At 67.3% G+C, this 20627-nt stretch overlaps 1 protein-coding gene across 1 annotated transcript in view; it reads right to left on the bottom strand.

Annotated features, from left to right (window-relative positions):
* Positions 1-5681: 5681 nt before the first annotated feature.
* The window catches only part of LOC141981967 (SCO-spondin-like), a 122936-nt gene continuing 107990 nt past the window's right edge, over positions 5682-20627 (bottom strand). Inside the window, exons 96-111 of the mRNA XM_074943582.1 lie at positions 19540-19821; positions 18664-18825; positions 17559-17675; positions 16687-16825; positions 15927-16129; positions 15210-15380; positions 14229-14356; positions 13454-13605; positions 12587-12633; positions 12008-12172; positions 11436-11644; positions 10993-11088; positions 10349-10409; positions 9757-9887; positions 6738-6888; positions 5682-5848 (exon numbers count right to left, since the gene is read on the bottom strand). Of these exons, the coding sequence (XP_074799683.1) occupies positions 5826-5848; positions 6738-6888; positions 9757-9887; positions 10349-10409; positions 10993-11088; positions 11436-11644; positions 12008-12172; positions 12587-12633; positions 13454-13605; positions 14229-14356; positions 15210-15380; positions 15927-16129; positions 16687-16825; positions 17559-17675; positions 18664-18825; positions 19540-19821 (2237 nt within the window). The 3' untranslated portion in view covers positions 5682-5825. The remainder of the gene's footprint in view (positions 5849-6737; positions 6889-9756; positions 9888-10348; positions 10410-10992; positions 11089-11435; positions 11645-12007; positions 12173-12586; positions 12634-13453; positions 13606-14228; positions 14357-15209; positions 15381-15926; positions 16130-16686; positions 16826-17558; positions 17676-18663; positions 18826-19539; positions 19822-20627) is intronic.

Raw genomic sequence — 20627 nt, 5'->3', positions numbered from 1 at the left:
CCTGACCCTGACGGGGGTGGGCGGGACCCCATTTAAGGTGCCCGTGGCAATGGTACACCTGAAATGGGGGGCCAAGGAGGGCCCCAAGGATGTGGGGGTACACCTCCATTTTCCCACTGAAGTTTTGATGGGGGGAGACCTAGAGGACTGGCCAAGCAACCCCCAGACCGCCCTGGTTGTGACCCGTAGCCAGAGCCGGCGAGGGGCACTGCACCCTGACCTTGGGGAGGGTACCACACCAGAGGCACAGGACCCTACCCTGGTGGGGAGGGAGCGCCGAGGGGCATGGCTCAGAGAGGCTGAGGCCTCAGACCTGACCACTGAGGGGGAACCGGGCCCCATCCCTTCCCCAGCCGCTGAGTTCCAGGCCGAGTTGAGGAAAGATCCCTCCTTGCGGAAGCTCAGGGACCTGGCCGACCTCAGTGTGGGACGGACCATGAGGAGAGGCTGCCAGGAGAGGTTCCTGTGAGAGAAGGGGTTCCTGTACCGAGAATGGGCTCCCCCAGGGGAAGTAGAGTCCTGTGGGATCAGGAGGCAGTTGGGGGTCCCCCAGAAGTATCGCCGCAAGCTCCTGTACCTGGCCCATGACATCCCCCTCGCAGGGCACCAGGGAATCCGGCGCACCCGGCAGAGGTTGCTACAGAACTTTTACTGGCCTGGGGTCTTTACCACCGTCCGGCAGTATTGCCGATCCTGTGACCCCTGTCAGAGGGTGGGGAAGGCCCGGGACAAGGGGAAAGCGGCTTTGAGACCTTTGCCCATCATAGAGGAGCCTTTCCAGAAGGTGGCCATGGACATCGTGGGGCCTCTCAGCAAGACGACCCAGTCGGGGAAGAAATACATTCTGGTGGTGGTAGATTTTGCCACCCGCTACCCCGAGGCAGTGCCCTTAGCTTCCATTGAAGAAGACACCGTGGCAGATGCGCTCCTGACCATTTTCAGCCGAGTGGGGTTCCCCAGGGAAGTCTTGACAGACCAAGGCTCCAACTTCATGTCGGCCCTGCTCCGGTGCTTGTGGGAGAAATGTGGGGTCCGGCACAACTGGGCCTCAGCGTATCACCCCCAGTCCAATGGGCTGGTGGAGAGGTTTAACGGGACACTAAAGATGATGCTGAAAACCTTTATGAACCAGCACCCGCAGGATTGGGACAAGTACTTACCTCACCTGCTGTTCGCGTACAGGGAGGTGCCCCAGGAGTCTACCGGATTTTTGCCTTTCGAACTGTTATATGGAAGGAGGGTGAGGGGCCCCCTGGACCTGATGAGAGACGAGTGGGAGGGGAAGGCCACTCCCGATGGAGAGTCAGTGGTGGAGTATGTCCTGATCTTCTGAGAGAGACTGGCTGAACTCATGGGCCTGGCCAGGGAGAATCTGGCCAGAGCCCAGAGGAAGCAGAAGGTCTGGTATGACCGCACGGCACGGGCCCGGGCCTACGCCACCGGGGATCAGGTGATGGTTCTCATCCCCGTGAGAAAGAACAAACTACAGGCTGCCTGGGAGGGCCCTTTCAAGGTTGTCAAGCAGCTCAATGAGGTAAACTATGTGGTGGAGCTGTCAAACCGGGCCCACCACCGCCGGGTGTACCATGTGAATATGATGAAGCCATATTATGCCAGGGGGAATGTGGTGTTGGCCGTGTGTGGACAGTGGGAGGAGCAGGGAGATGACCCTTTAGTAGATCTATTCCCTGGGACCAGAGCTGGTTCCCCCCTGGAAACAATCCCCCTCTCGGATCAGCTCACCCCTGCCCAGCAAGCTGAGGTCAGGGGGGTGCTGCATCCGTACCGACAGCTGTTTTCCAACCAGCCTGGACGCACTAATCTGACTGTCCACCGGGTGCAGACAGGGTCGCACCCGCCGATAAGATGCTCCCCCTTCCGAGTCACAGGGAAAACTGCTCAGGACCTGGAAAGAGAGGTCCCGGACATGCTGGCTTTGGGGGTGATCCAGCCGTCGGCCAGCCCTTGGGCCTCGCCGGTGGTGCTGGTCCCCAAAAAGGATGGGTCAGTCCGGTTCTGTGTGGACTATCGGAAGCTCAATGCCATCACTGTATCGGATGCCTACCCCATGCCCAGGCCGGACGAGCTCCTAGACAAGCTGGGAGGAGCTCGGTACCTTACCACCATGGACCTTACAAAGGGCTACTGGCAAGTGCCGCTGGATGCAGATGCCCGGCTGAAATCGGCCTTTATCACCCCTCTGGGGCTCTACGAGTTCCTGACCCTGCCTTTCGGCCTCAAGGGAGCGCCGGCCACCTTCCAGCGCCTGGTGGACCAGCTCCTGAGGGGGATGGAGAGTTTTGCCGTGGCGTATATTGATGACATCTGTGTCTTTAGCCAGACCTGGGAGGACCATGTGTCCCAGGTTAGACAAGTGCTGGACCGACTCCAGGGGGCTGGGCTGACTGTCAAAGCGGAGAAGTGCAAGGTGGGGATGGCTGAAGTATCTTACCTGGGCCATCGGGTGGGGAGCGGCCGCCTAAAGCCAGAACCGGCCAAGGTGGAGGTGATCAGAGACTGGCCCGCTCCCCACACCAAAAAGCAGGTCCAAGCCTTTATTGGGATGGCAGGATACTACCGAAGATTTGTGCCCCACTTTAGCGCCATAGCCACCCCCATCACTGAGCTATGCAAGAAGGGGAAGCCAGACAAGGTGGTCTGGACCGAGCATTGCCAGGAGGCTTTCCGGGCGCTGAAGGAGGCTCTGGTCAGTGGCCCAGTTCTAGCAAACCCAGACTTTGACAAGCCCTTTGTGGTGTTCACCGACGCCTCCGACACGGGACTGGGGGCGGTGTTAATGCAGGAGGATGAAAAGGGGGAGAGACACCCCATCGTGTACCTGAGCAAGAAGTTGCTACCCCGGGAGCAACACTACACGGCCATCGAGAAGGAGTGCCTGGCCATGGTGTGGGCCCTCAAGAAACTAGAGCCCTATCTCTTCGGGCGACACTTCACCGTGTACACCGACCACTCTCCCCTGACCTGGCTGCACCAGATGAAAGGAGCCAACGCCAAGCTCCTGAGGTGGAGCCTGCTCCTGCAGGATTACGACATGGACGTGGTCCACGTGAAGGGAAGTGCCAACCTGATAGCGGATGCGCTGTCCCGGAGAGGGGGCCCCGAACTTCCCCAGGTCACTGGTCACAGTGACCCCGCTCAGTTCAGTCTCGAAGGGGGGAGAGATGTGAAGATGTGACGCAGCAGGGAGGGGGGAGTGTTGACCTGGGAATGTGCCCTGGGGACGGGAGACCTGAGAGCCTGTCACCTGAGCCAGGAGGGGGAGGGGGAGGTGACACCTCTGCCCAGGAATGTGGACGGAGGCTGCAGCAGGGAACCGGCTCGGTGGGTTTAGTTTCAGTTTGGGGCTGGGTGGAGGAACACAGGGAACCCCAGGGCTGGGGTCTAAGCTCCCTGCTCCCCCAGAAGGACTTGACTGAGGGGTCCTGGGTGTACCCACAAGCTCTGTTTTGGACTGTGTTCCTGTTGTCCAATAAACCTTCGGTTTTACTGGCTGGCTGAGAGTCTCAGTGAATCCCAGGAAGAGGGGTGCAGGGCCTGGACTCCCCCACACTCCGTGACACCCCCCCCCCGAGGATGGTGCGAGACCCCAGGGACCCCCACCCGGGTCGTGTCACTGCAGGCGGCCAGGGGCGGCCCCGCTCTGTGCTCCGGGAGGCCTCGGGGCACGGTGTGGGACCCGCCCGGAGATGCCGAGCCCAGGGGGCCGTGTGGGGCAGCACTGGGCCCGTGCTGGGGGGGAGCGCAGCCAGCCCCGGAGCCGCGGGGACCAGGCCGGGCCAGCTCCAGCAGGCCTGTTTGGAGGCCGGCGCCGCAGCGCACGGACCGGTCAAGCTGGGCTGTTGGCCTGGGAGGCTGCACCCAGCCCCAGCCCCACTCTCCAGGAACCCACGTGCAGTGGCAATACCCAGCCGCCCCAGTCACTGCCGTGGGGAGGGGCTGTGACGAAGGGGGAATTTTCTGCAATAGCTTCATGATGCTGACGCCTGCCTCAGTTTCCCTCTGTGCTTCACACGGCTGCTCACTGGGTGCAGCAGGGTGCCACGCTGCTCCTGGGCAGCGCGGGAGACACGAGCTGTGTGTGGTACCTCGTGGCAGTGGCGTGGATGGGGCATTGAAGGAGGGGCTGAAACCAACCCATAGCAATGGAGGAGCCAGAAAAAATAACGGGGCCCCCACGGCTGGCCCAGTGCCACGGCAACATGCGAGCCCAGCCTGGCATGCCAGGAGCGGTGGCGTTTGGAGACTCGGTAGCTCTCTGCTGGGCCTGACGGAGCCAGAGCCGACGTTCCTGACCAGCGGGGCTGGGTGGCTGCGCCAGGACGGCCCAGGTCTGAGCCCTCCCATCCCAGTGCAGCAGGAACAACGTCCCAAGGCCAGGGCCAGGCGCCGAACAAACCCCACCCAGGAGCGCTGTGCCCGGCAGGGCCCAACAGGGCCTCCCGCAGGACTCGGGCTGGGCGGGACGCACTGCAGGGCCTCATGGAGAGACGGGGATCGCGGGGAGCCATGGAGAGAGAGAGACAGGGATCGCGGGGGGCTGCGGAGAGAGACGGGGATCGCTGGGGGCTGTGGTGAGAGACAGGAATCGCTGGGTCAGAGAGAGAGAAAGAGAGAGGGATCGTGGGGGGCCGCGGAGAGAGAGAGAGAGAGGGATCGTGGGGGGCCGCGGAGAGAGACAGAGACGGGGATTGCTAAGGCCCAGACTTGGCGTCATGGAGGCCGCTGAGGTCCCAGGGTGCGGCCCACGCCCAAGGGACTGGTTCCAGGCTGGGCCCAGACCAGCCGCGGTGGCTCCGTGACAGGGAAATCAGCCTCGCGGGGTCCGTCCTGTGGGCACATCGGTAATACTGGGTCTGGCAGTGCATCCCGGCCAGCCCCTGTGGCCTGGGGTTGCGGCCCGGTTCTTGTGCACATCTCCCCAGCAGGGGCCCGGTTCTCCCCACGGGCCGAGCCAGCCCCGGCAGCAGGGCTGCAGCGCCAGGGAGGAAAGTTCCTCTAAGCCCATTCATAGGCGCTGAATTCTGCTGGCGCCGACGGGTGCTCGGCCCCCCTGACTCCACCCCTGTTCCGCCCCTGCCCCACCCCCATTCCAACCCCTTCCCCAAAGTCCCTGCCGCAACTCCACCCCCTCCCTACCCCATTAGACTCCTTCCCCAAATCCTTGCCCTGACCCGCCTCCTCCCCTGAGCGCACCATGTTCCAGCTCCTCCCTGCTCCCTCCCAGAGCTTGTTACGCCAGGAAACAGCTGTTTTGCGGCCGCAAGCGCTGGGAGGAGAAGCGGGGACACGGCGCGCTCAGGGGAGGAGGCGGAGGTGAGGTGAGGTGGGAGGGGAGCTTGGCTGCTGGTGGGTGCTCAGCACCCACCAATTTTTCCCCGTGGGTGCTCCAGCCCTGAAGCACCCATGGAGTCGGCGCCTATGACCCTATTAGCCACCCCATGGAGCTGGGGGAGCATCAGCCCCACCGCTGGAGAAACGAGAACAAAACCAGGCCAAGCTCAGACCACATGAGTGGGGGGCCATGTCATGGGCCATGCTACGGGTGAGCCTTGGTGCTCCGGACCATGCCCAGCAGCCCCCTTTGGGCGGGGGGAGCAGTGACCCCCCCACTGCAACAGCTGGAGGAGTCGCCTTTGGAACCAGCTCTGTTCACTTTATTACTGAGCTACAGCAGGACAAGCCCGGCGGGCAGTGCGGGGCGTCTGGGGAGCCTGCAGCTGGGACACGCTGCCATCTCGCCGTCCTCGGCCGCCGGCACAGCGCGGGGGCCCCCGTCAGACACCGTCCCGCCCGGCCACGGGCCGTCAGCGCTCGGAAAAGTCCCCACCTGGCAAAAAGAAGAGAAAACCCAGATTAGGGAAGGGGCTGTTCAGAGAACGCGAGTCCCTGCCCAGGGCAGGGCGAAGGCTGGTAATGCCACGTACGTGCTGTAGTCATAGGCTCCTGCACCAGGCACGGAGAGTGAGGCTGTGCGTGCGATACCCATGGCCGTGCCGTGCAGTGGGGTAACGATGGGACCCAGGGGCACTGCTGGGGTACGGCTGTGTGTGCGATACCCATGGCCGTGCCGTGCAGTGGGGTGAGGCTGGGACCCAGGGGCACTGCTGTGCGTGCGATACCCATGGCCGTGCCATGCAGTGGGGTAACGATGGGACCCAGGGGCACTGCTGGGGTACGGCTGTGTGTGCGATACCCATGGCCGTGCTGTGCAGTGGGGTGATGCTGGGACCCAGGGGCACTGCTGTGCGTGCGATACCCATGGCCGTGCCGTGCAGTGGGGTGAGGCTGGGACACACAGGGTCATTCCCCTGGCAGTGGGTTCTGGGACCACTGGCCCAGGAGGCAGTGTGAGACCTAGGAACAGGAGCCCTGCTGCCCCTATGCTACCAGACCAGCCATGCCGCTAGCCCAGACACTTGCCCCATGCCCAGCTGGCCCCTGAGCCCAGTCCCTGCCCTAGTCCCAAGCTATGCTGACACCGCCATTTGTGCTCTTGGAGTCTCCCCGGCCCCCCCATGTGCTCCAAGGCCCGGCCCCTGGCGCCCGCTTCAGCCCACGTCCCAGGGCCAGGTCAGCTGATCACCACTCCCAGGTGCAGCCCCCTGCCCAGTTCAGCTGAGAGTGCAGAGTGAGTGCCCCACGCCCAGCCGGGCCAGGTGCGGGGCCCCCAGAGCAGCACGTCCTGAGCGGGGCCTGCGTACGCTCGCTCCACTCACCCTGGCAGGGGCTGCATTCACAGCTGTGGATGATGGGCAGCACCACCGGCTCCACCTCCCCGTCCTCGCACGGCAGGCTGAGGATGCGCACGGGGCTCACTGGGTCCAGGTGGTAGCTGCAGCAGTCACACAGCGTCTGCAGGTACGGCTCCTGCGGGAGAAAAGCACAGCTGGGCAGCAGGGCACAGGCCACAGCAGGGGATCAAGGGGAGTTTGGCGGCCCCGGCAGGCCTGGGCCAGCGGGGGGCAGACAGGGAAAGGGTCCCGGACCGGGCTAATGGCGGGGCTGCTGGTAGGCGAGGAGAGCCCAGAACGGGGGTCATGGAGACCCAGCTGCGTGCTAGCTCCTGTTATGCTGGCTACCACCAGGTCTATGATCTACCAGGTTAAAGCCAATGGGCGGGCTAACCCTGCTTCTTCCTGGCTCAATGGAAGGAGCAATTAAACCCCTTTTATGTGTGCTAGGCGGAAACACCAGAAGCCACCATGCAGGGCAACAGACCTTATGGCAAAGCCTGATGAGAAGTTAAACCACGCGGGCTGAAGAGTTCCCTGCCTGCAAACACAAGGGCAGGGGAATGTCTGACGAGCTCTGGGTGTGAGGGAGAGAGGCAGACAGCAGACAGCGGGAGGAGCAGTTGTTCATGTGGCCTGCAGAGGGAGCGGAGGGACAGAGCTCTTTGGGCACAGAGCTCGCTAGAGGGGGCGGGTTTGGGGACTTTGCGGCCAGGAACCTGGCTGTTGCTTGTTCCTACTGTGTTCAAGGAAACAGGCTTTTGTACATCCACTGTAAATAAACCAGCTGCACCAGTGACTAGACCTCATTCGTACCACGCATTTCTCCTAATGCACACAACCCGGCATGGCCCTGAGCACTGGCTCCCCGCTGGGGCCGGAGGGCACACCCTGGGGTGAGCTGTGGGACAGAGGAGACAGCGTGAGCTGGTTTTCCTCTTGACCCAGGGCGCTCCCAGCACATACAGACTCTAAAGGGAGAACTGGAGCCTTTCCAGGGGGAAGGAAACCTGCAGCTGGAGCTTTCCCACGGAGCAGAACTGTGGTCGGAGATAAAGTCTCTGGTAGGGCGACAGCTACACAGGGCCGGGACGCAGTGGGGAGCCCACCTGCTAATTCCCAGTGAGTGCCCAGCACCCCGCTGCCAGAGCCCAGAGGTTTCCCCGGCAACAGCGGAGGCCAGGAAAGCTTCAGCCACGGGAACTCGCCAACAGAGACGAGGTGCAGCCGGGACGTCAGGAGCTGAGAGGGGATTCCAGGAGTCGCAAGGCCACGGTGGACCCAGCTACCTGGGGGTGGAACTGGGCCAGCCAGAGAACCTCGGTTAGCCTTTCCTGAGCCCCTGGTAACCCGCGGGGAGGGGGAGAGAGAGCTCGGCTCATCCCAGCTCATTGACACACTAGCCGTGGGAGGCTCCCTGGGCTCGGGGCAGCCTCTTGGCCCAAGTGAACGGCTGCAGAGATGAACAGACGGGGGGTTACGAGCAGCCAGCTTGGGTGGCCCAGCTGTGATGGTGCTGAAGAACCGACCACCTGAGCAGAGACTGGTACCAGACCTGGGACAGGCCCTGGCCATGTAGCTCAGAGCCAGCCAGGGCCCAGCTCAGGCCTAGAAGATGAGGGTGAGAAGAGACCTCACCTGAGCTGGAGAGAATCAGGGAAGGCCTGTTCTTGGCACACCCAGAGACCAAGCAGGCCTTCCAGGATACTGGCGATGGATCTATTTATCAATGCTCAGCTGGATTTAGCCTGGTGGATTTAGCTCATTCGGGAATCTAGGGGTGGCCAGGCTGAAGGGGCAAAGCTTGGCCGTACGAGAATCAGCCCCCAGTTTGCTCAGAGTGGGGCAGACACACAATGATGGGAGGTGCTGTGAAACGAATGGGAACAGTAACAGCTATTAGACCAGACACGCCAGTAATGCTGGGGAAAGTGCGATCCAAACCTGCCCCACCAGGCTGGCGCTGGAGACAGTGACTGGGGAGCGGTTTGGAAGTTGGGGTGCTGGCCTGTGAGCAGTCTGGCTAGCCGCGAGGGCGGGCGAGCTGATATCCGGGTGGCTTTCATTCTGGCTAACAGCAGGAGCCGTCTGTGCCACTTCAGCCTGCGAGGACGCCTGGCGAGACGCAGTCCAGGCGAAACAAACGACCTGCAGGCAGTTGGTCGGCAGGGACCACATTGTCCTGTCTCCACGCTAACCGCGCCATGCCGTGCTGGCTTTACAGCTAGGAAAAGGGGCATAGGGGAGCCCTGCTTGGAGGCCCCAGGGCTCCAGGGAATTTCCGCTGTGAAAGCTCCTGCGGGGTGGGCACGGCAGTGGATGTTTGGGTTCGGCGGAGTGACAAACGGGCTCACGGGTTGCAATCTGACGCGGTGGATCTCGTGAGCACTGGAGCGAAGGGAGCCCCGGCTGATGGTGTGTCCCAGCCCCAGAACTGGAGCGCTTCCGGACAGAGGCACGCAAAGCGCCAGGAAGGAACGGAAGGTTGTCAGAACGGGCGACTGCCGGCCACACACAGCCGTGGAGTTTGCGGGGCTCTGGGGTTCGCCAGCACTAAACCATTGCCCAGGCAGGCTAAGAAAGGGAAACCAGCCCAGGGGCCAGCAGAGCACGATCTGCCATTTTCAGCGTGGCTGCCCCGTCTTGGCCGATCCCTGGTTCCAGTCCCTTTTTGCAATGGACAGAGGTGCCGGTGCACAGGGCTTGGGGCAAAGCGATTCAGAGGCCACTGGCTCATTATAGCAAATGACAGCCTCACCGCTCCGTCTGAAAGGAGCTCCCGGCCCACCTCCACCGCCCTGTGTGGGAGAGGCCAGATCTGCGGCGAGGCCAGATCACACAGCCCTGTGCGGTCTCCAGAGTCAGGAACCTGCGGCTCAGCTTGCCAGGTGGCTGGCCCAGCTCGGCCAGGCCTGGGACACTGGCGAAGTGCTCGGGTCTGGGGGCAGCACTATGCCCACAATCCCGGCCAGGCGCCAGGCCGTGCCCTCTGGCTCTCACTCACCTCGGAGATGACGTTGGTGCGGGAGGCACAGCGCCCGCTGCAGTAGCTCACCTCCACGCCGTGCAGGGCGCAGCGCCCCTTGGTGATGTTCCGCACCTCGGTGTAGCGTTGGCACGCGGACGACGGCTCCTCTGCAAAGGAGCGAGGGGAGTCACAACAGCTCCCGTCTTGCGAGCCCTCCCACGCCAAAGGATCCCTCCCAGCACCAGCATGCAGCCTCCTCTGGGGTGGCCCCCGGCAGCTGGCTAACAGCTCAGCGCAACAACCACCAGCTCAGGGCAGTAGCCCCAGCACAATCCTGAGCGGACGTGGGGGCTGACTGGGCCAGGATGCCAGGGCTAACGGGATGGCACCTGTGGGCCTGAAGAATCAGGGTGAGCGTCAGGGCTACAATGTAATGCCTCCTCCGAAAAATGGCACACCCAGCACACAGCACCCCGAGGGCCATGCGAGGGCACCAGGGTCAGCACCAACAGAGAGGAGAGTGCCCCCTAGTGCTCCCCCTGCAGCACCCCCCCACCCCCAGGGCCACCCCAGATACTCCCAGTGCCAAGAGGGCCCCGGCAGCTCCCTGCCATGGGTGACTCCATACCGAATGATTCTCTCCGGCACACGGGGCAGCAGCTGCCGGGCTCCTGCACCTTCACTTCCCCCTGGGGACAGAGAGTGAGCGTGAGTGATGGGCAGCCACGGTGCCAGGCGCCGGGCCAGGGCTGGTGGCTCGCTGGCGCAGGACGGCTGAGCCCAGGCCTCTCCCGGCCGACAGCCCGTCACCCGTCTCCATGGCCGTGGGTGGCTCCGGCTCTGTCCCTGGTCCGGCCTGCAGTGTCCCCAGTGCAGGAACCGGCCCGGGGCCATCTGGCCTGGGCTCAGAGTCGCTCTTCACTGAGCTGAGTCTGGCTTGGGAGGGATCTCCCAGCACTGGGCCCTCTGAGCCCCCCAACCTGCCCCCCACCAGTTCCTTCTGCTGTGCCCCAGGGGCTGCAGGGAGAGGCCGGGGGGAGGGAGGAGGACCAGGGCTTGTCTCTGTGGCCAGTCCCAGGCAGGGGGTGCAGAGGCTGGTCTGGTTGGAAGGGGGAGCGTGAGGCTGTGGGCGGGCAGGCTGCCCGTGTGCACCCCAAGGGGCATCGTGGCTCTGCCTGGGGGACGGGAGCAGACGTGCGGCCAGCCCGAGGTGGCTCCGCAGCAGCAGCGGGATCGACGGGCCGAGCCAGGCCGAGCCGAGCCGAGCCGTACCTCGAGGCAGACGAGAGGGGGGCAGCCAGCCGTGCACATGGCCCTCCCGTTCAGGCAGCGGCAGCTCTCACAGCCCTCCTGCCACTCGGCTCCGGGCTGGGGGGAGAGAGAAGAAACGTTGGAACCAGCAGGGCCGTGGGGGACGGACCCCAGGCTCTGGCTGCCCTCACCCAGCGGGGCCGCATGGGGCTCCGGCTCCCCCAACCCAGCAGGACAGTCCCCAGGCTCCGCCTGCCCCAACCCATGGGACCGTGTAGGGCAGACCCCAGGCTCTGGCTGCCCTGACCCAGTGGGACCGTGAAGGGCAGACCCCAGGATCCGTTCCATCCTGGGTGAAGCTGCCCTGGGCCTGGCAGCATGGCAGGTCCCCTGGCTGGGCAGGTCTCCCTGGCCCATCCCGCGCCATGGGGGTGGGGGTGGAGCGGCAGCCCCTGCACACTCACCGGGCGCAGCTGGCCCCCGCGCTCACACTCGCAGTGGGCGGCGGTGACACAGTGCCCACTGCTGTCCCGGTACCGCCCGGCCTCGCAGACGCAGCCCGGCACGGCCCCCACGCTGCAGTTGTGCTGGGGCTCCTCGTAGATCTGCTGGCAGGTTCTCTCGCAGGGCGCCGTGGGGCCAGGGCCGTGCCAACTCTCCCCTGTGGGGCAGGCTGCAGCAGCAGCGTAGACACGTCAGGCCAAAGGCCCCCTAACCCGCCCTCCCTGGCGCAGAGCGATGGGCCCGCCTCGTCGGGCATGCCCCCTTCCCTGCCTGCTGCCCAAGGGCAGAGCCATGGGCCCCTGCAGCCCCGTGTGCCCGCCATCCCCATCCCTGCCACCCTGAAGCTAGTGCGGGGGGAAGCCCTGGTCAGTAGCCACTGTGGGGCCCAGGCGGGCGGCTCCCCTGTACCCCCCATAGCATAAGGCCCAGCAGCACACGGGGACCCTGCTCCCAGGGGCCCCGGCTCAACCAGTCACCCACCCCCACCCCAGCAGTCCCAGCCGGCCAGGCCGGGGCAGGCTGGGGGGCTCACCGCAGTCGGGCAGGGAGCAGGGCGTCCGGCGCGTCGGGGGGCCCAGGCACTCGGCCCCGTCGTACAGGCGCTGCTGGAGCTGGTGTCTCTGGGAGATCCGCACGCCCGGCCCACACGTCACTGAGCACGCGGACCAGGCTGACCACGCGGACCAGAGGCAGTCCACTGTGGGGAGAATGTGGGGGGGGGGAGTCAGGGCCAAGCCCACGGGGGGATCAGAGCTGAGCCCCGGCATTCTGTGGGGGGACCAGCACCAACCCCAGGGCATTTGCGGGCTGAGATGTGGGCACTTGTCTGTTGCACTAACAGCTGCCACTTCCCCCATGCTCGGAGGGGCTGGGCTGCCCTCACTGCGTGGGCTCCATGGGTGCTGGAGGAGCAGAGACCTTCGGCCCCACAGCACCTGTCCCCTGGAGCAAGCTCCCTGCACTGCCAACGCTGCCTCCCAGCGACCACCCCCCGCCAGACTCAGCTGGGCCGTCTCGCCGCCGGGGGGCAGCGGGCGGCACACCATGCTCCCTGCTGATCTGCCTGCAGGCCGGGAGTGGGGTGGGTGGGGCTTGGCCGGGGGTCTCTTACCGTTGCAGTCCCGCTGGGAGCAGCTGAAGGCACCTCTGCGACAGACACTGCAAACAGGGCGAGGGCGTGAGATGGGAGCCGGCTCCTGGCTGCCGCGCCAGACTTGCCCACCCCAGGCACCGAGCCCTGCACCCCCAGCCCCAGCCATCATCCCCACACAGCTGGGGAGGAAACTGAGGAGAGGAAGGGGCCTGCCAGCCCCCACCCAGCAGGTCAGTGGCAGAGCTGGGGATGGAACCCAGGAGTCCTGGCTCTCAACCTCATGCTTTATCCCACTAGACCCTACTCCCTTCCCAAAGCCGGGATAGAACCCAGGAGTCCTGGCTCCGAGCCCCACTCTAAGCTGTACATACGGCTCCTTCCCTGCTTGGGGGTTTCGTGCCATGGGGGCTAAGCACTATGCACCTGGAGCAAGGTCAGTCCCACCGGCCGGCCCCCTCCCTGGTGAGGGGGAGTTCTGGTCCTGCCAGGGCCAAGCCGCCATGGCTCACGGCCCCCCAGCCCCCTGTCCCACAGTGGCCGTTCTGTGCCCACAGCCAGCCCCCCGGCTCCGTGCTGCCATCCCAAGGCAGAGTACACTGCCTGCCCCACACCCCTGGAGCAGAGCTACCCGTGAGCCCTGGGTCGCACGGGACCAGGCCCAGCACCGTCTGTGTGGGGCAGACCCCCACCCTCGCTGCAACCCCCCCGGCATTGTCTGCAGGAGGCAGTGCTCCCCCGACACTGTCCACGTGGGACAGCCTGACCCCCAGCACTACCTGCAGCGCCCCCCCCGCCCACACCAGCCTGCAGAGCGGGAGGAGAAGGCGGCTGCCCCGGGTAGAGCTCAGGGCTCTCCAGCCCCCCATGCCCCGGCTCGGCACTGACCAGCTGTTGCACTGGTGGTAGATGGTGCTGCCGGCCGGGTACTCTCTCGCCCGCTCCTCCTGCGACAGGTTGGAGGCCCAGGGCACAGCGGGCGCAGGGACCAGCGAACAGCGGCATTCCTCCGGGGGCACGCACCCCCCGCCCTGCAGCACCTGCAGCAACGAAGCAGCTGCCACTTGCCCCCCGAGACTGGCCGGGGAACCCCCTGCCCCCCCAGAGACCGGGCCCGGGAACCCCCTGTCCCCCCCCTCAGAGACCGGGCCCGGGAACCCCCTGCCCCCCCAGAGACCGGGCCCGGGAACCCCCTGTCCCCCCACTCAGAGACCAGGCCAGGGAACCCCCTGTGCCACCAGAGACTAGGCCAGGGACTCTGCCCCACAACCTGGGGAGGAGGAACCCAGGGTCCCAGGGAGCCGGCCCTTGTCCATCCCCAGCAGACTCTGTCCAGGCCCCGCAGCCAGGGGGGCCGGGGCCGGGGCGCAGGTGCTGTCACAGGCAGTGTGTGCCCTCGAATGGCAACTCATGGCCGCCGTCTGTTCGGTGCCAGACAGGACCAGCTCCTTCCTCCCTGCCAGCCCAGCCCTGGCGCCAGTGGTAGGAGACTCTCTGCCCTGCCCGGCTCAGTGCCAGGCAGCGTGTGCCCGGGCCAGGGGGCCAGGGGAGGGGAGCAGCAGGAAGAGGCCAGAGCCCAGCCCGGCGCCCCGCGGAGCAGGCAGGGCTGACGTCTCAGACCCAGGAAGCAGCAGTGGGGTTGACATTGGGGGCAGAGACCCACCTGGCCAGGAGGGCAGGCACAGCCGGGCTGGCACTCCTCCTGCAGGCACTCGGTCCCGGGGCGCAGGTCGGAGCAGGCGCGGGGACAGGCGTTGGTGCAGTTGCTGTACACCTGGGTGCCCGGGCACTCTGCACACAGCAAGGGGGGGGCAGGTCACATTGGGGAGCCACGGGCCCCCCAGCCTGCGGGGGACCCATAGACCACAGGCAGGGGCATCCACAGCCTGAGAGTCTCCTACCGCGCCCGAGGGCTCCCCTGCCCCAGGCACGCTGCGTCCACGTACAGACGGGGGCTCCCCTCTGCCAGACACGCCGTGTCCACGTACAGACATGGGTGTCCCCTGCCCCAGACACGCCGTGTCCACGTACAGACATGGGGCTCCCCTGCCCCAGACGCACTGTGTCCACGTACAGACGGGGCTCCCCTCTGCCAGACACGCCGTGTCCACGTACAGACGTGGGGCTCCCCTGCCCCAGACGCACTGTGTCCACGTACAGACGGGGTTCCCCTCTGCCAGACATGCCGTGTCCACGTACAGACGTGGGGCTCCCCTGCCCCAGACGCACTGTGTCCACGTACAGACGGGGGCTCCCCTCTGCCAGACACGCCGTGTCCACGTACAGACGTGGGTGTCCCCTGCCCCAGACACACCGTGTCCACGTACAGACATGGGGCTCCCCTGCCCCAGACGCACTGTGTCCACGTACAGACGGGGCTCCCCTCTGCCAGACACGCCGTGTCCACGTACAGACGTGGGGCTCCCCTGTCCCAGACGCGCTGCGCCCACGTACAGACGGGGGCTCCCCTCTGCCAGACCCTATGCTGACAGGGACTCTCCTCCAGGCCCCCCTAGGGGGGTCTATGCCCTCAGCCCCTGCAAGCTGACATGTTGGGGGCAGACTGCAGGCTCTAGGGGGCGCCGCTCTCCCCCAGCCCCGCGCTCCACGCTGGATGCCCCTCCCCCCCGCCCCCAGCCTGTACCTGGCGTGCAGTTGTGGGTCTGGCAGGCGCGGTGCAGCAGCAGGGGGGCAGGGCAGTGCTCCCCCCGGCCCTCCCCTGGGGACAGCAGGCTCCGGCTCCGCTCCGACACCCCCCCCCCGCAGCTGGCGCTGCAGGGGCTCCACGCCGACCACGGGCTCAGCTGGCAGCCGGCTGCGGGGGCAGGGCAGGGTCAGGCCGGGCACAGGGCTCACCCCCGCCAGGGCTCGGCAGGGGGAGCAGGCTCAGGGAAGGCAGCGACCCAGGGGGGGATCCCGGGGCACCGGGGAGGTGCTCACTCCTAGGGGGTACAACAGGCAACAAGGGCAGCAGCTGCTGAAGGGCCCCAGGTGGCCGTGGGGCCGGCACTCACCCGGGCAGGGCCGTGGGGGCGGCACTCACCGGGGCAGGGCCGTGGGGCCGGCACTCACCGGGGCAGGGCCGAGGGGCCGGCACTCACCCGGGCAGGGCCATGGGGCCGGCGCTCACCGGGGTTGGGCCGTGGGGCTGGCGCTCACCCGGGCAGGGCCGTGGGTTTGGCACTCACCCGGGCAGGGCCGCGGGTTTGGCACTCACCCGGGCAGGGCCGTGGGGCCAGCACTCACCGGGGCAGGGCGGTGGGGTGGCACTCACCCGGGCAGGGCCGTGGGGCCAGCACTCACTGGGGCAGGGCCGTGGGGCCGGCACTCACCGGGGCAGGGCCGTGGGGCCGGCACTCACCGGGGCAGGGCTGCAGATTGCACTCCGTGATCTCCTCCATGCCGTCGGGGGCACAGGGGGCCCCGGCGGGGCTCTCCTGGCAGGGGCGGTGCCGGAGGGCGCTGCCTCCCCCGCAGGTGACGGAGCAGGGGCTCCACTCCGCCCAGGGCCCGTAGGAGGGGCACTCCAGATCGGGGCAGGCGAAGGTACCGTTCCCACACGTGCTGCAGGCAGAGAGGCGGCTCGGGGGGGGTCACAGACGCACACACGATCTGCCCCTGCCCAATGGCCGGGCTCAGCCCCTCAGCAGCTGCCCAGCAGCGCCCAGCCCACATCCCGCTGGCGATGGGCACCCGCCCAGCTGTCTCCTGGCACTGCCAGGCCCCCAGCTCGGGGCAGACATTCCTCACTTTGCTCCTACGTGCCGGCCCTCGGGCTTCCTGGAGAATGTTCCCACCCTCCACACGGCCACCGCTCCCGGCTCTGCGCCCACCCATGTTGGCAGCCCACTCCCGCTGGGGGCCACGGTCACTGCCAACCCCCTCGACAAACCCATGGCAGTGGGTCGACGCACCCGGGTGGCCAGCCCGGCCTGGCTCTGGAGACCCCTTTGTGGCCTGCTGGGATTAGACGTCCCTTGGCGGTGTCTCCTACACGGCTCCCTTTGGGCCACGCTAACCCTTCCCCGGGCCAGGGTCCCCTCCCAGAGCGAGGCACCCGGCCAGCCCCTCCGGAGCTCGGGGGGAGGATCCGGGCCCCCATTCGGCCTCCCGCTCCTTACCAGTTGTGACAGTCCAGCTCGGCCGCCTGCCCCGGCCAGAGCTCCCGTGTGCCGTTGGCTGTGGGCAGCCCGCAGCGGCAGGCCAGGACTGGCACACACACGCCGTCCTGCAGCAGCTGCCCCTCGGGGCACCGGCAGCCTAGCGGAGGAGCGGGAGGTCAGGGGTTGGGACCAGGCACCCCGAGTTCGGGACTGAGACTGCAGGAGGGGAGAGATGGGGGCTGAACAGGATGTGGGGTTCAGTTGGATGGCAGGATGGGCTAGGGGGCCTGAGTGGGAGCTGTGGGGCTGGGTACGGATGGGGGGAAAAGAGCTGAGCAACTGCTGTGGGATTGGGTAAGGATGGGGAAACGAGGGGTACTGGCTGATCACCGTGGGGCTAGGTACAGATGGGGCGGAGGAATGAGGGGGCTGAGTGAGCGCTGTGGGGCTGGATAATGTGGGGCAGGAGGACGAGGGGGCTGGGTGAATCGGGGGGATGAGGGGGCTGAGTGAGTGCCATGGGGCTGGGTAATGTGGGGCAGGAGGACAAGTGGGCTGCTTGAGTGCTGTGGGACTGGGTGGATGGGGGGGACGAGGGAGCTGAGTGAGTGCCATGCGCCTGGATAATGTGGGGCAGGAGGACAAGGGGGCTGGGTGAGTGCTGTGGGGCTGGGTGGATGGGGGGGACGAGGGGGCTGAGTGAGTGCCATGGGGCTGGATAATGTGGGGCAGGAGGACGAGGGGGCTGAGTGACGCTGTGGGGCTGGGTTGATGGGGGGGACAAGGGGGCTGAGTGAGTGCCATGGGGCTGGGTAATGTGGGGCAGGAGGACGAGGGGCTGGGTGAGTGCTGTGGGGTGGCTACAGTTGGGGGCAAGCGGGGGCGGGTACCTGGCTTGCACTCCCCCTGCAGACACTCCACGTGGTCCCACAGGTCAGCACAGGTGCGGGGGCAGCGGTTGGCGCAGGCCGGGGCGTGCTCCTTGCCCCGATCCTCGCACTCCTCCCCTGGGGGCACAGACGGGCAGTCAGGGAGCCCCCATTCCTGCCCTGGAGCCAGCCCCACTCGGGGGCATGGCCAGGAGGGGCAGAGCCAAGTCCGTCAGATGCCCGGCGGGCAGGTTCGCAGCCACATGCGGCTGGGTCTGGAGCTCCCCGCCCCGCTGGGCATCCCCTCCCCCAGGGCGCGGCTGGGCCCCCCCAGGGCAGCAGGAAAGCTAGACGGGGCGCAGCTCTCGAGTGGGGAGCTCCCATCCCCCCAGCTCCCGACAGCCCAGTCCAAGGGCCCTGCTTGCCACAGGGCGACCATGGACGGGGGACTGGGAACCCTCACAACGCCTGGCAGGGCCTGTGCTGGGGATGGTCCTGAGCGGGAGGCAAGGCCCTGTGCTGGGCACGGATGGATGGCAGGGCCCTGATCCGGGCATGGGTGGGCGGCGGGGCCCTGTGCCGGGGACGGGTGGGCAGCAGGGCCCTGTGCCGGGTGTGGATGGATGGCAGGGCCCTGTGCTGGGTGCGGATGGATGGCAGGGCTCTGTGCCAAGGACAGGTGGGTGGCGGGGCCCTGTGCCGGGCGCGGGTGGGTGGCGGGGCCCTGCGCCGGGCGCAGGTGGGCGGCGGGGCCCTGCGCCGGGCGCGGGTGGGCAGTGGGGCCCTGTGCCGGGCGCGGGTGGGCGGCGGGGCCCTGTGCCGGGTGCGGATGGATGGCAGGGCCCTGTGCCGGGTGCGGATGGATGGCAGGGCTCTGTGCCAAGGACGGGTGGGCGGCGGGGCCCTGCGCCGGGCGCGGGTGGGCGGCGGGGCCCTGTGCCGGGTGTGGATGGATGGCAGGGCCCTGCGCCGGGCGCGGGTGGGCGGCGGGGCCCTGCGCCGGGCGCGGGTGGGCGGCAGGGCCCTGCGCCGGGTGCGGGTGGGCGGCGGGGCCCTGCGCCGGGCGCGGGTGGGCGGCGGGGCCCTGCTCCAGGCGCGGGTGGGCGGCGGGGCCCCGGTGGGTTACCTGGGCAGGCGGCCGTGTTGCAGCTCTCCGACTGGACCCGGGCTCCCCAGCACTGCCTGTCCTCGGCCGGGTGCTGGACGTGGCGCCGGCGCAGCCGGAAGCCACCGCTGCAGGGCTCCCGGCACGGGCCCCAGGGGCTCCACTCGCTCCACAGGCAGAGATCTGAGAGCCAGAGCCAGAGCTGCAGCGCTGGGCATACAGCACCCCCCCTCCCCCCACAGGCCCTTCCCGGCCCCACACTCCTCACCCTGCCCGTGGGGCAGCAGGGATGCCAGCCCCTGCCCGCTCCATGTCCCGGACGCCCTCCGCCCCTCGGCGCATCCAGCCGCCACTGAAATGCAGCCACTGCTGGGGTAGGACGGCTGTTTGGCAGCATCAGGCTCAGCAGTGCAGGAGGGGACCCAGTTGGGGGGCAGGGGATCGAGGGAGCCAGGTGGGGGGGAGGAGGGAGGCTCCCAGAGCCCCAGCTAAACACCCTGAGATGGGCATGTGGGGCCAGCACTGTCAGAGGGTAGAGCGCCCCCGCCTGAGTCCCCCTGTCCCTACAGCCCAGCATCCCCTTCCAAGTCCCTGCCCCGCTCCCTGCAGCCTGGCGCCCCCTGCGAAGCCCCTGCCCCACTCCCCGTGGCCCGGCATCCCCTGCCAAGTCCTCGCCCCGCTCCCTGCAGCCCCTGCCCTCTGCCCAGCCCCCGCCCCGCTCCCTGCAGCCCAGCACCCCCTACTGCCACCCTGGGGCACCGGGGCCAGTGCTGACGGAGGGGCTAGCCCTCTCCATTCCCCGCAGCAGGTGGGTTTCTCTGGGCGTCTCCCATCCGAGCAGTGACCCCGTCCAGCCGTGCCCCGTGCGCCCCGGCTGCAGCCCCCGGCCCCAGTTACCTTCGCAGAGGTGGGGGTTGGGGCAGAGCTGCTCCTGCTGCAGCTCGGCTGAGCACAGCGCTGCCTCGCCGGCCCAGGGCAGGCCGGTCTGGGGGTCCAGGCACACCCTGTAGCGATGCTGCACCGAGGCCAGGGGGCCGATGTCTGGCTGGGGGTGCCCACTGTCCTGCCAGCCGCCGTGCTGCGCCAGGAGCATGGAGAGGGTGCCAGGGCTGAGAGCTGAGAGGGGCAGGCAGGAGGTGCAGGGCGTCCAGGCCGACCACTCGCTCAGGGGCAGCAGGCCTGGCGGGGCAAAAGCCACAGGCAGGGCCCGTGAGCCCCACTGACGCCACCACGGGACGGGCAACAGGGGCAGCGTCTGCAGAGAGGGCCACGGTGCGGAGTTTCCCTCCGTCTGCCCAGCTCCCGCTGCCCTGCCCGGGGCACTGACACCCGGGGGAGCGGGGCTGGGCAAAGGAGCTGGCAGGGACACAGACCCAGACTGGCCCAGGCCTGCATCAGCAGAGGGGGCAGCTAGGCCACGGGCAGAGGCCATGTGCTCCTGGAAGGGTGGGACAGGCTGGCTGGGGGGCAGAGGGTGGGTATCGGGGATAGGGGCTGGCTGGTACGGGGTTGGGTATAGGGGTGCAGGGGCAGGCTGGCTGGAGGGGCAGGGGGTGGGTATCAGGGATAAGGGGCTGGCTGGGGGGCAGGCTGGCTGGGAGGTGCAGGGGGTCGGTATTGGGGTGCAGGGGCAGGCTGGCTGGGGTGGCAGGCGGGGGATAGGGGCTGGCTGGGGAGCAGGCTGGCTGGGAGGTGCAGGGGGTGGGTATCGACAGGGGGCAGGCTGGCGTGGGGAGGGCAGGGGGTGGGGATAGGGGTGGCTGGGGTGGCAGGCTGGCTGGGGGGGCAGGTATCGGGGATAGGGTCTGGCTGGTACAGGGGTTGGGTATAGGGGTGCAGGGGCAGGCTGGCTGGGGGGGCAGGGGGTGGTATCGGGGATAGGGGCTGGCTGGGGAGCAGGCTGGCTGGGAGGTGCAGGGGGTGGGTATCGACAGGGGGCAGGCTGGCGTGGGGAGGGCAGGGGGTGGGGATAGGGGTGGCTGGGG

This window comes from Natator depressus, chromosome 2, assembly GCF_965152275.1.
Source record: "Natator depressus isolate rNatDep1 chromosome 2, rNatDep2.hap1, whole genome shotgun sequence".
NCBI classification, from domain to species: Eukaryota; Metazoa; Chordata; order Testudines; family Cheloniidae; genus Natator; species Natator depressus.
This window is presented reverse-complemented; position numbering and strand designations above follow the sequence as displayed.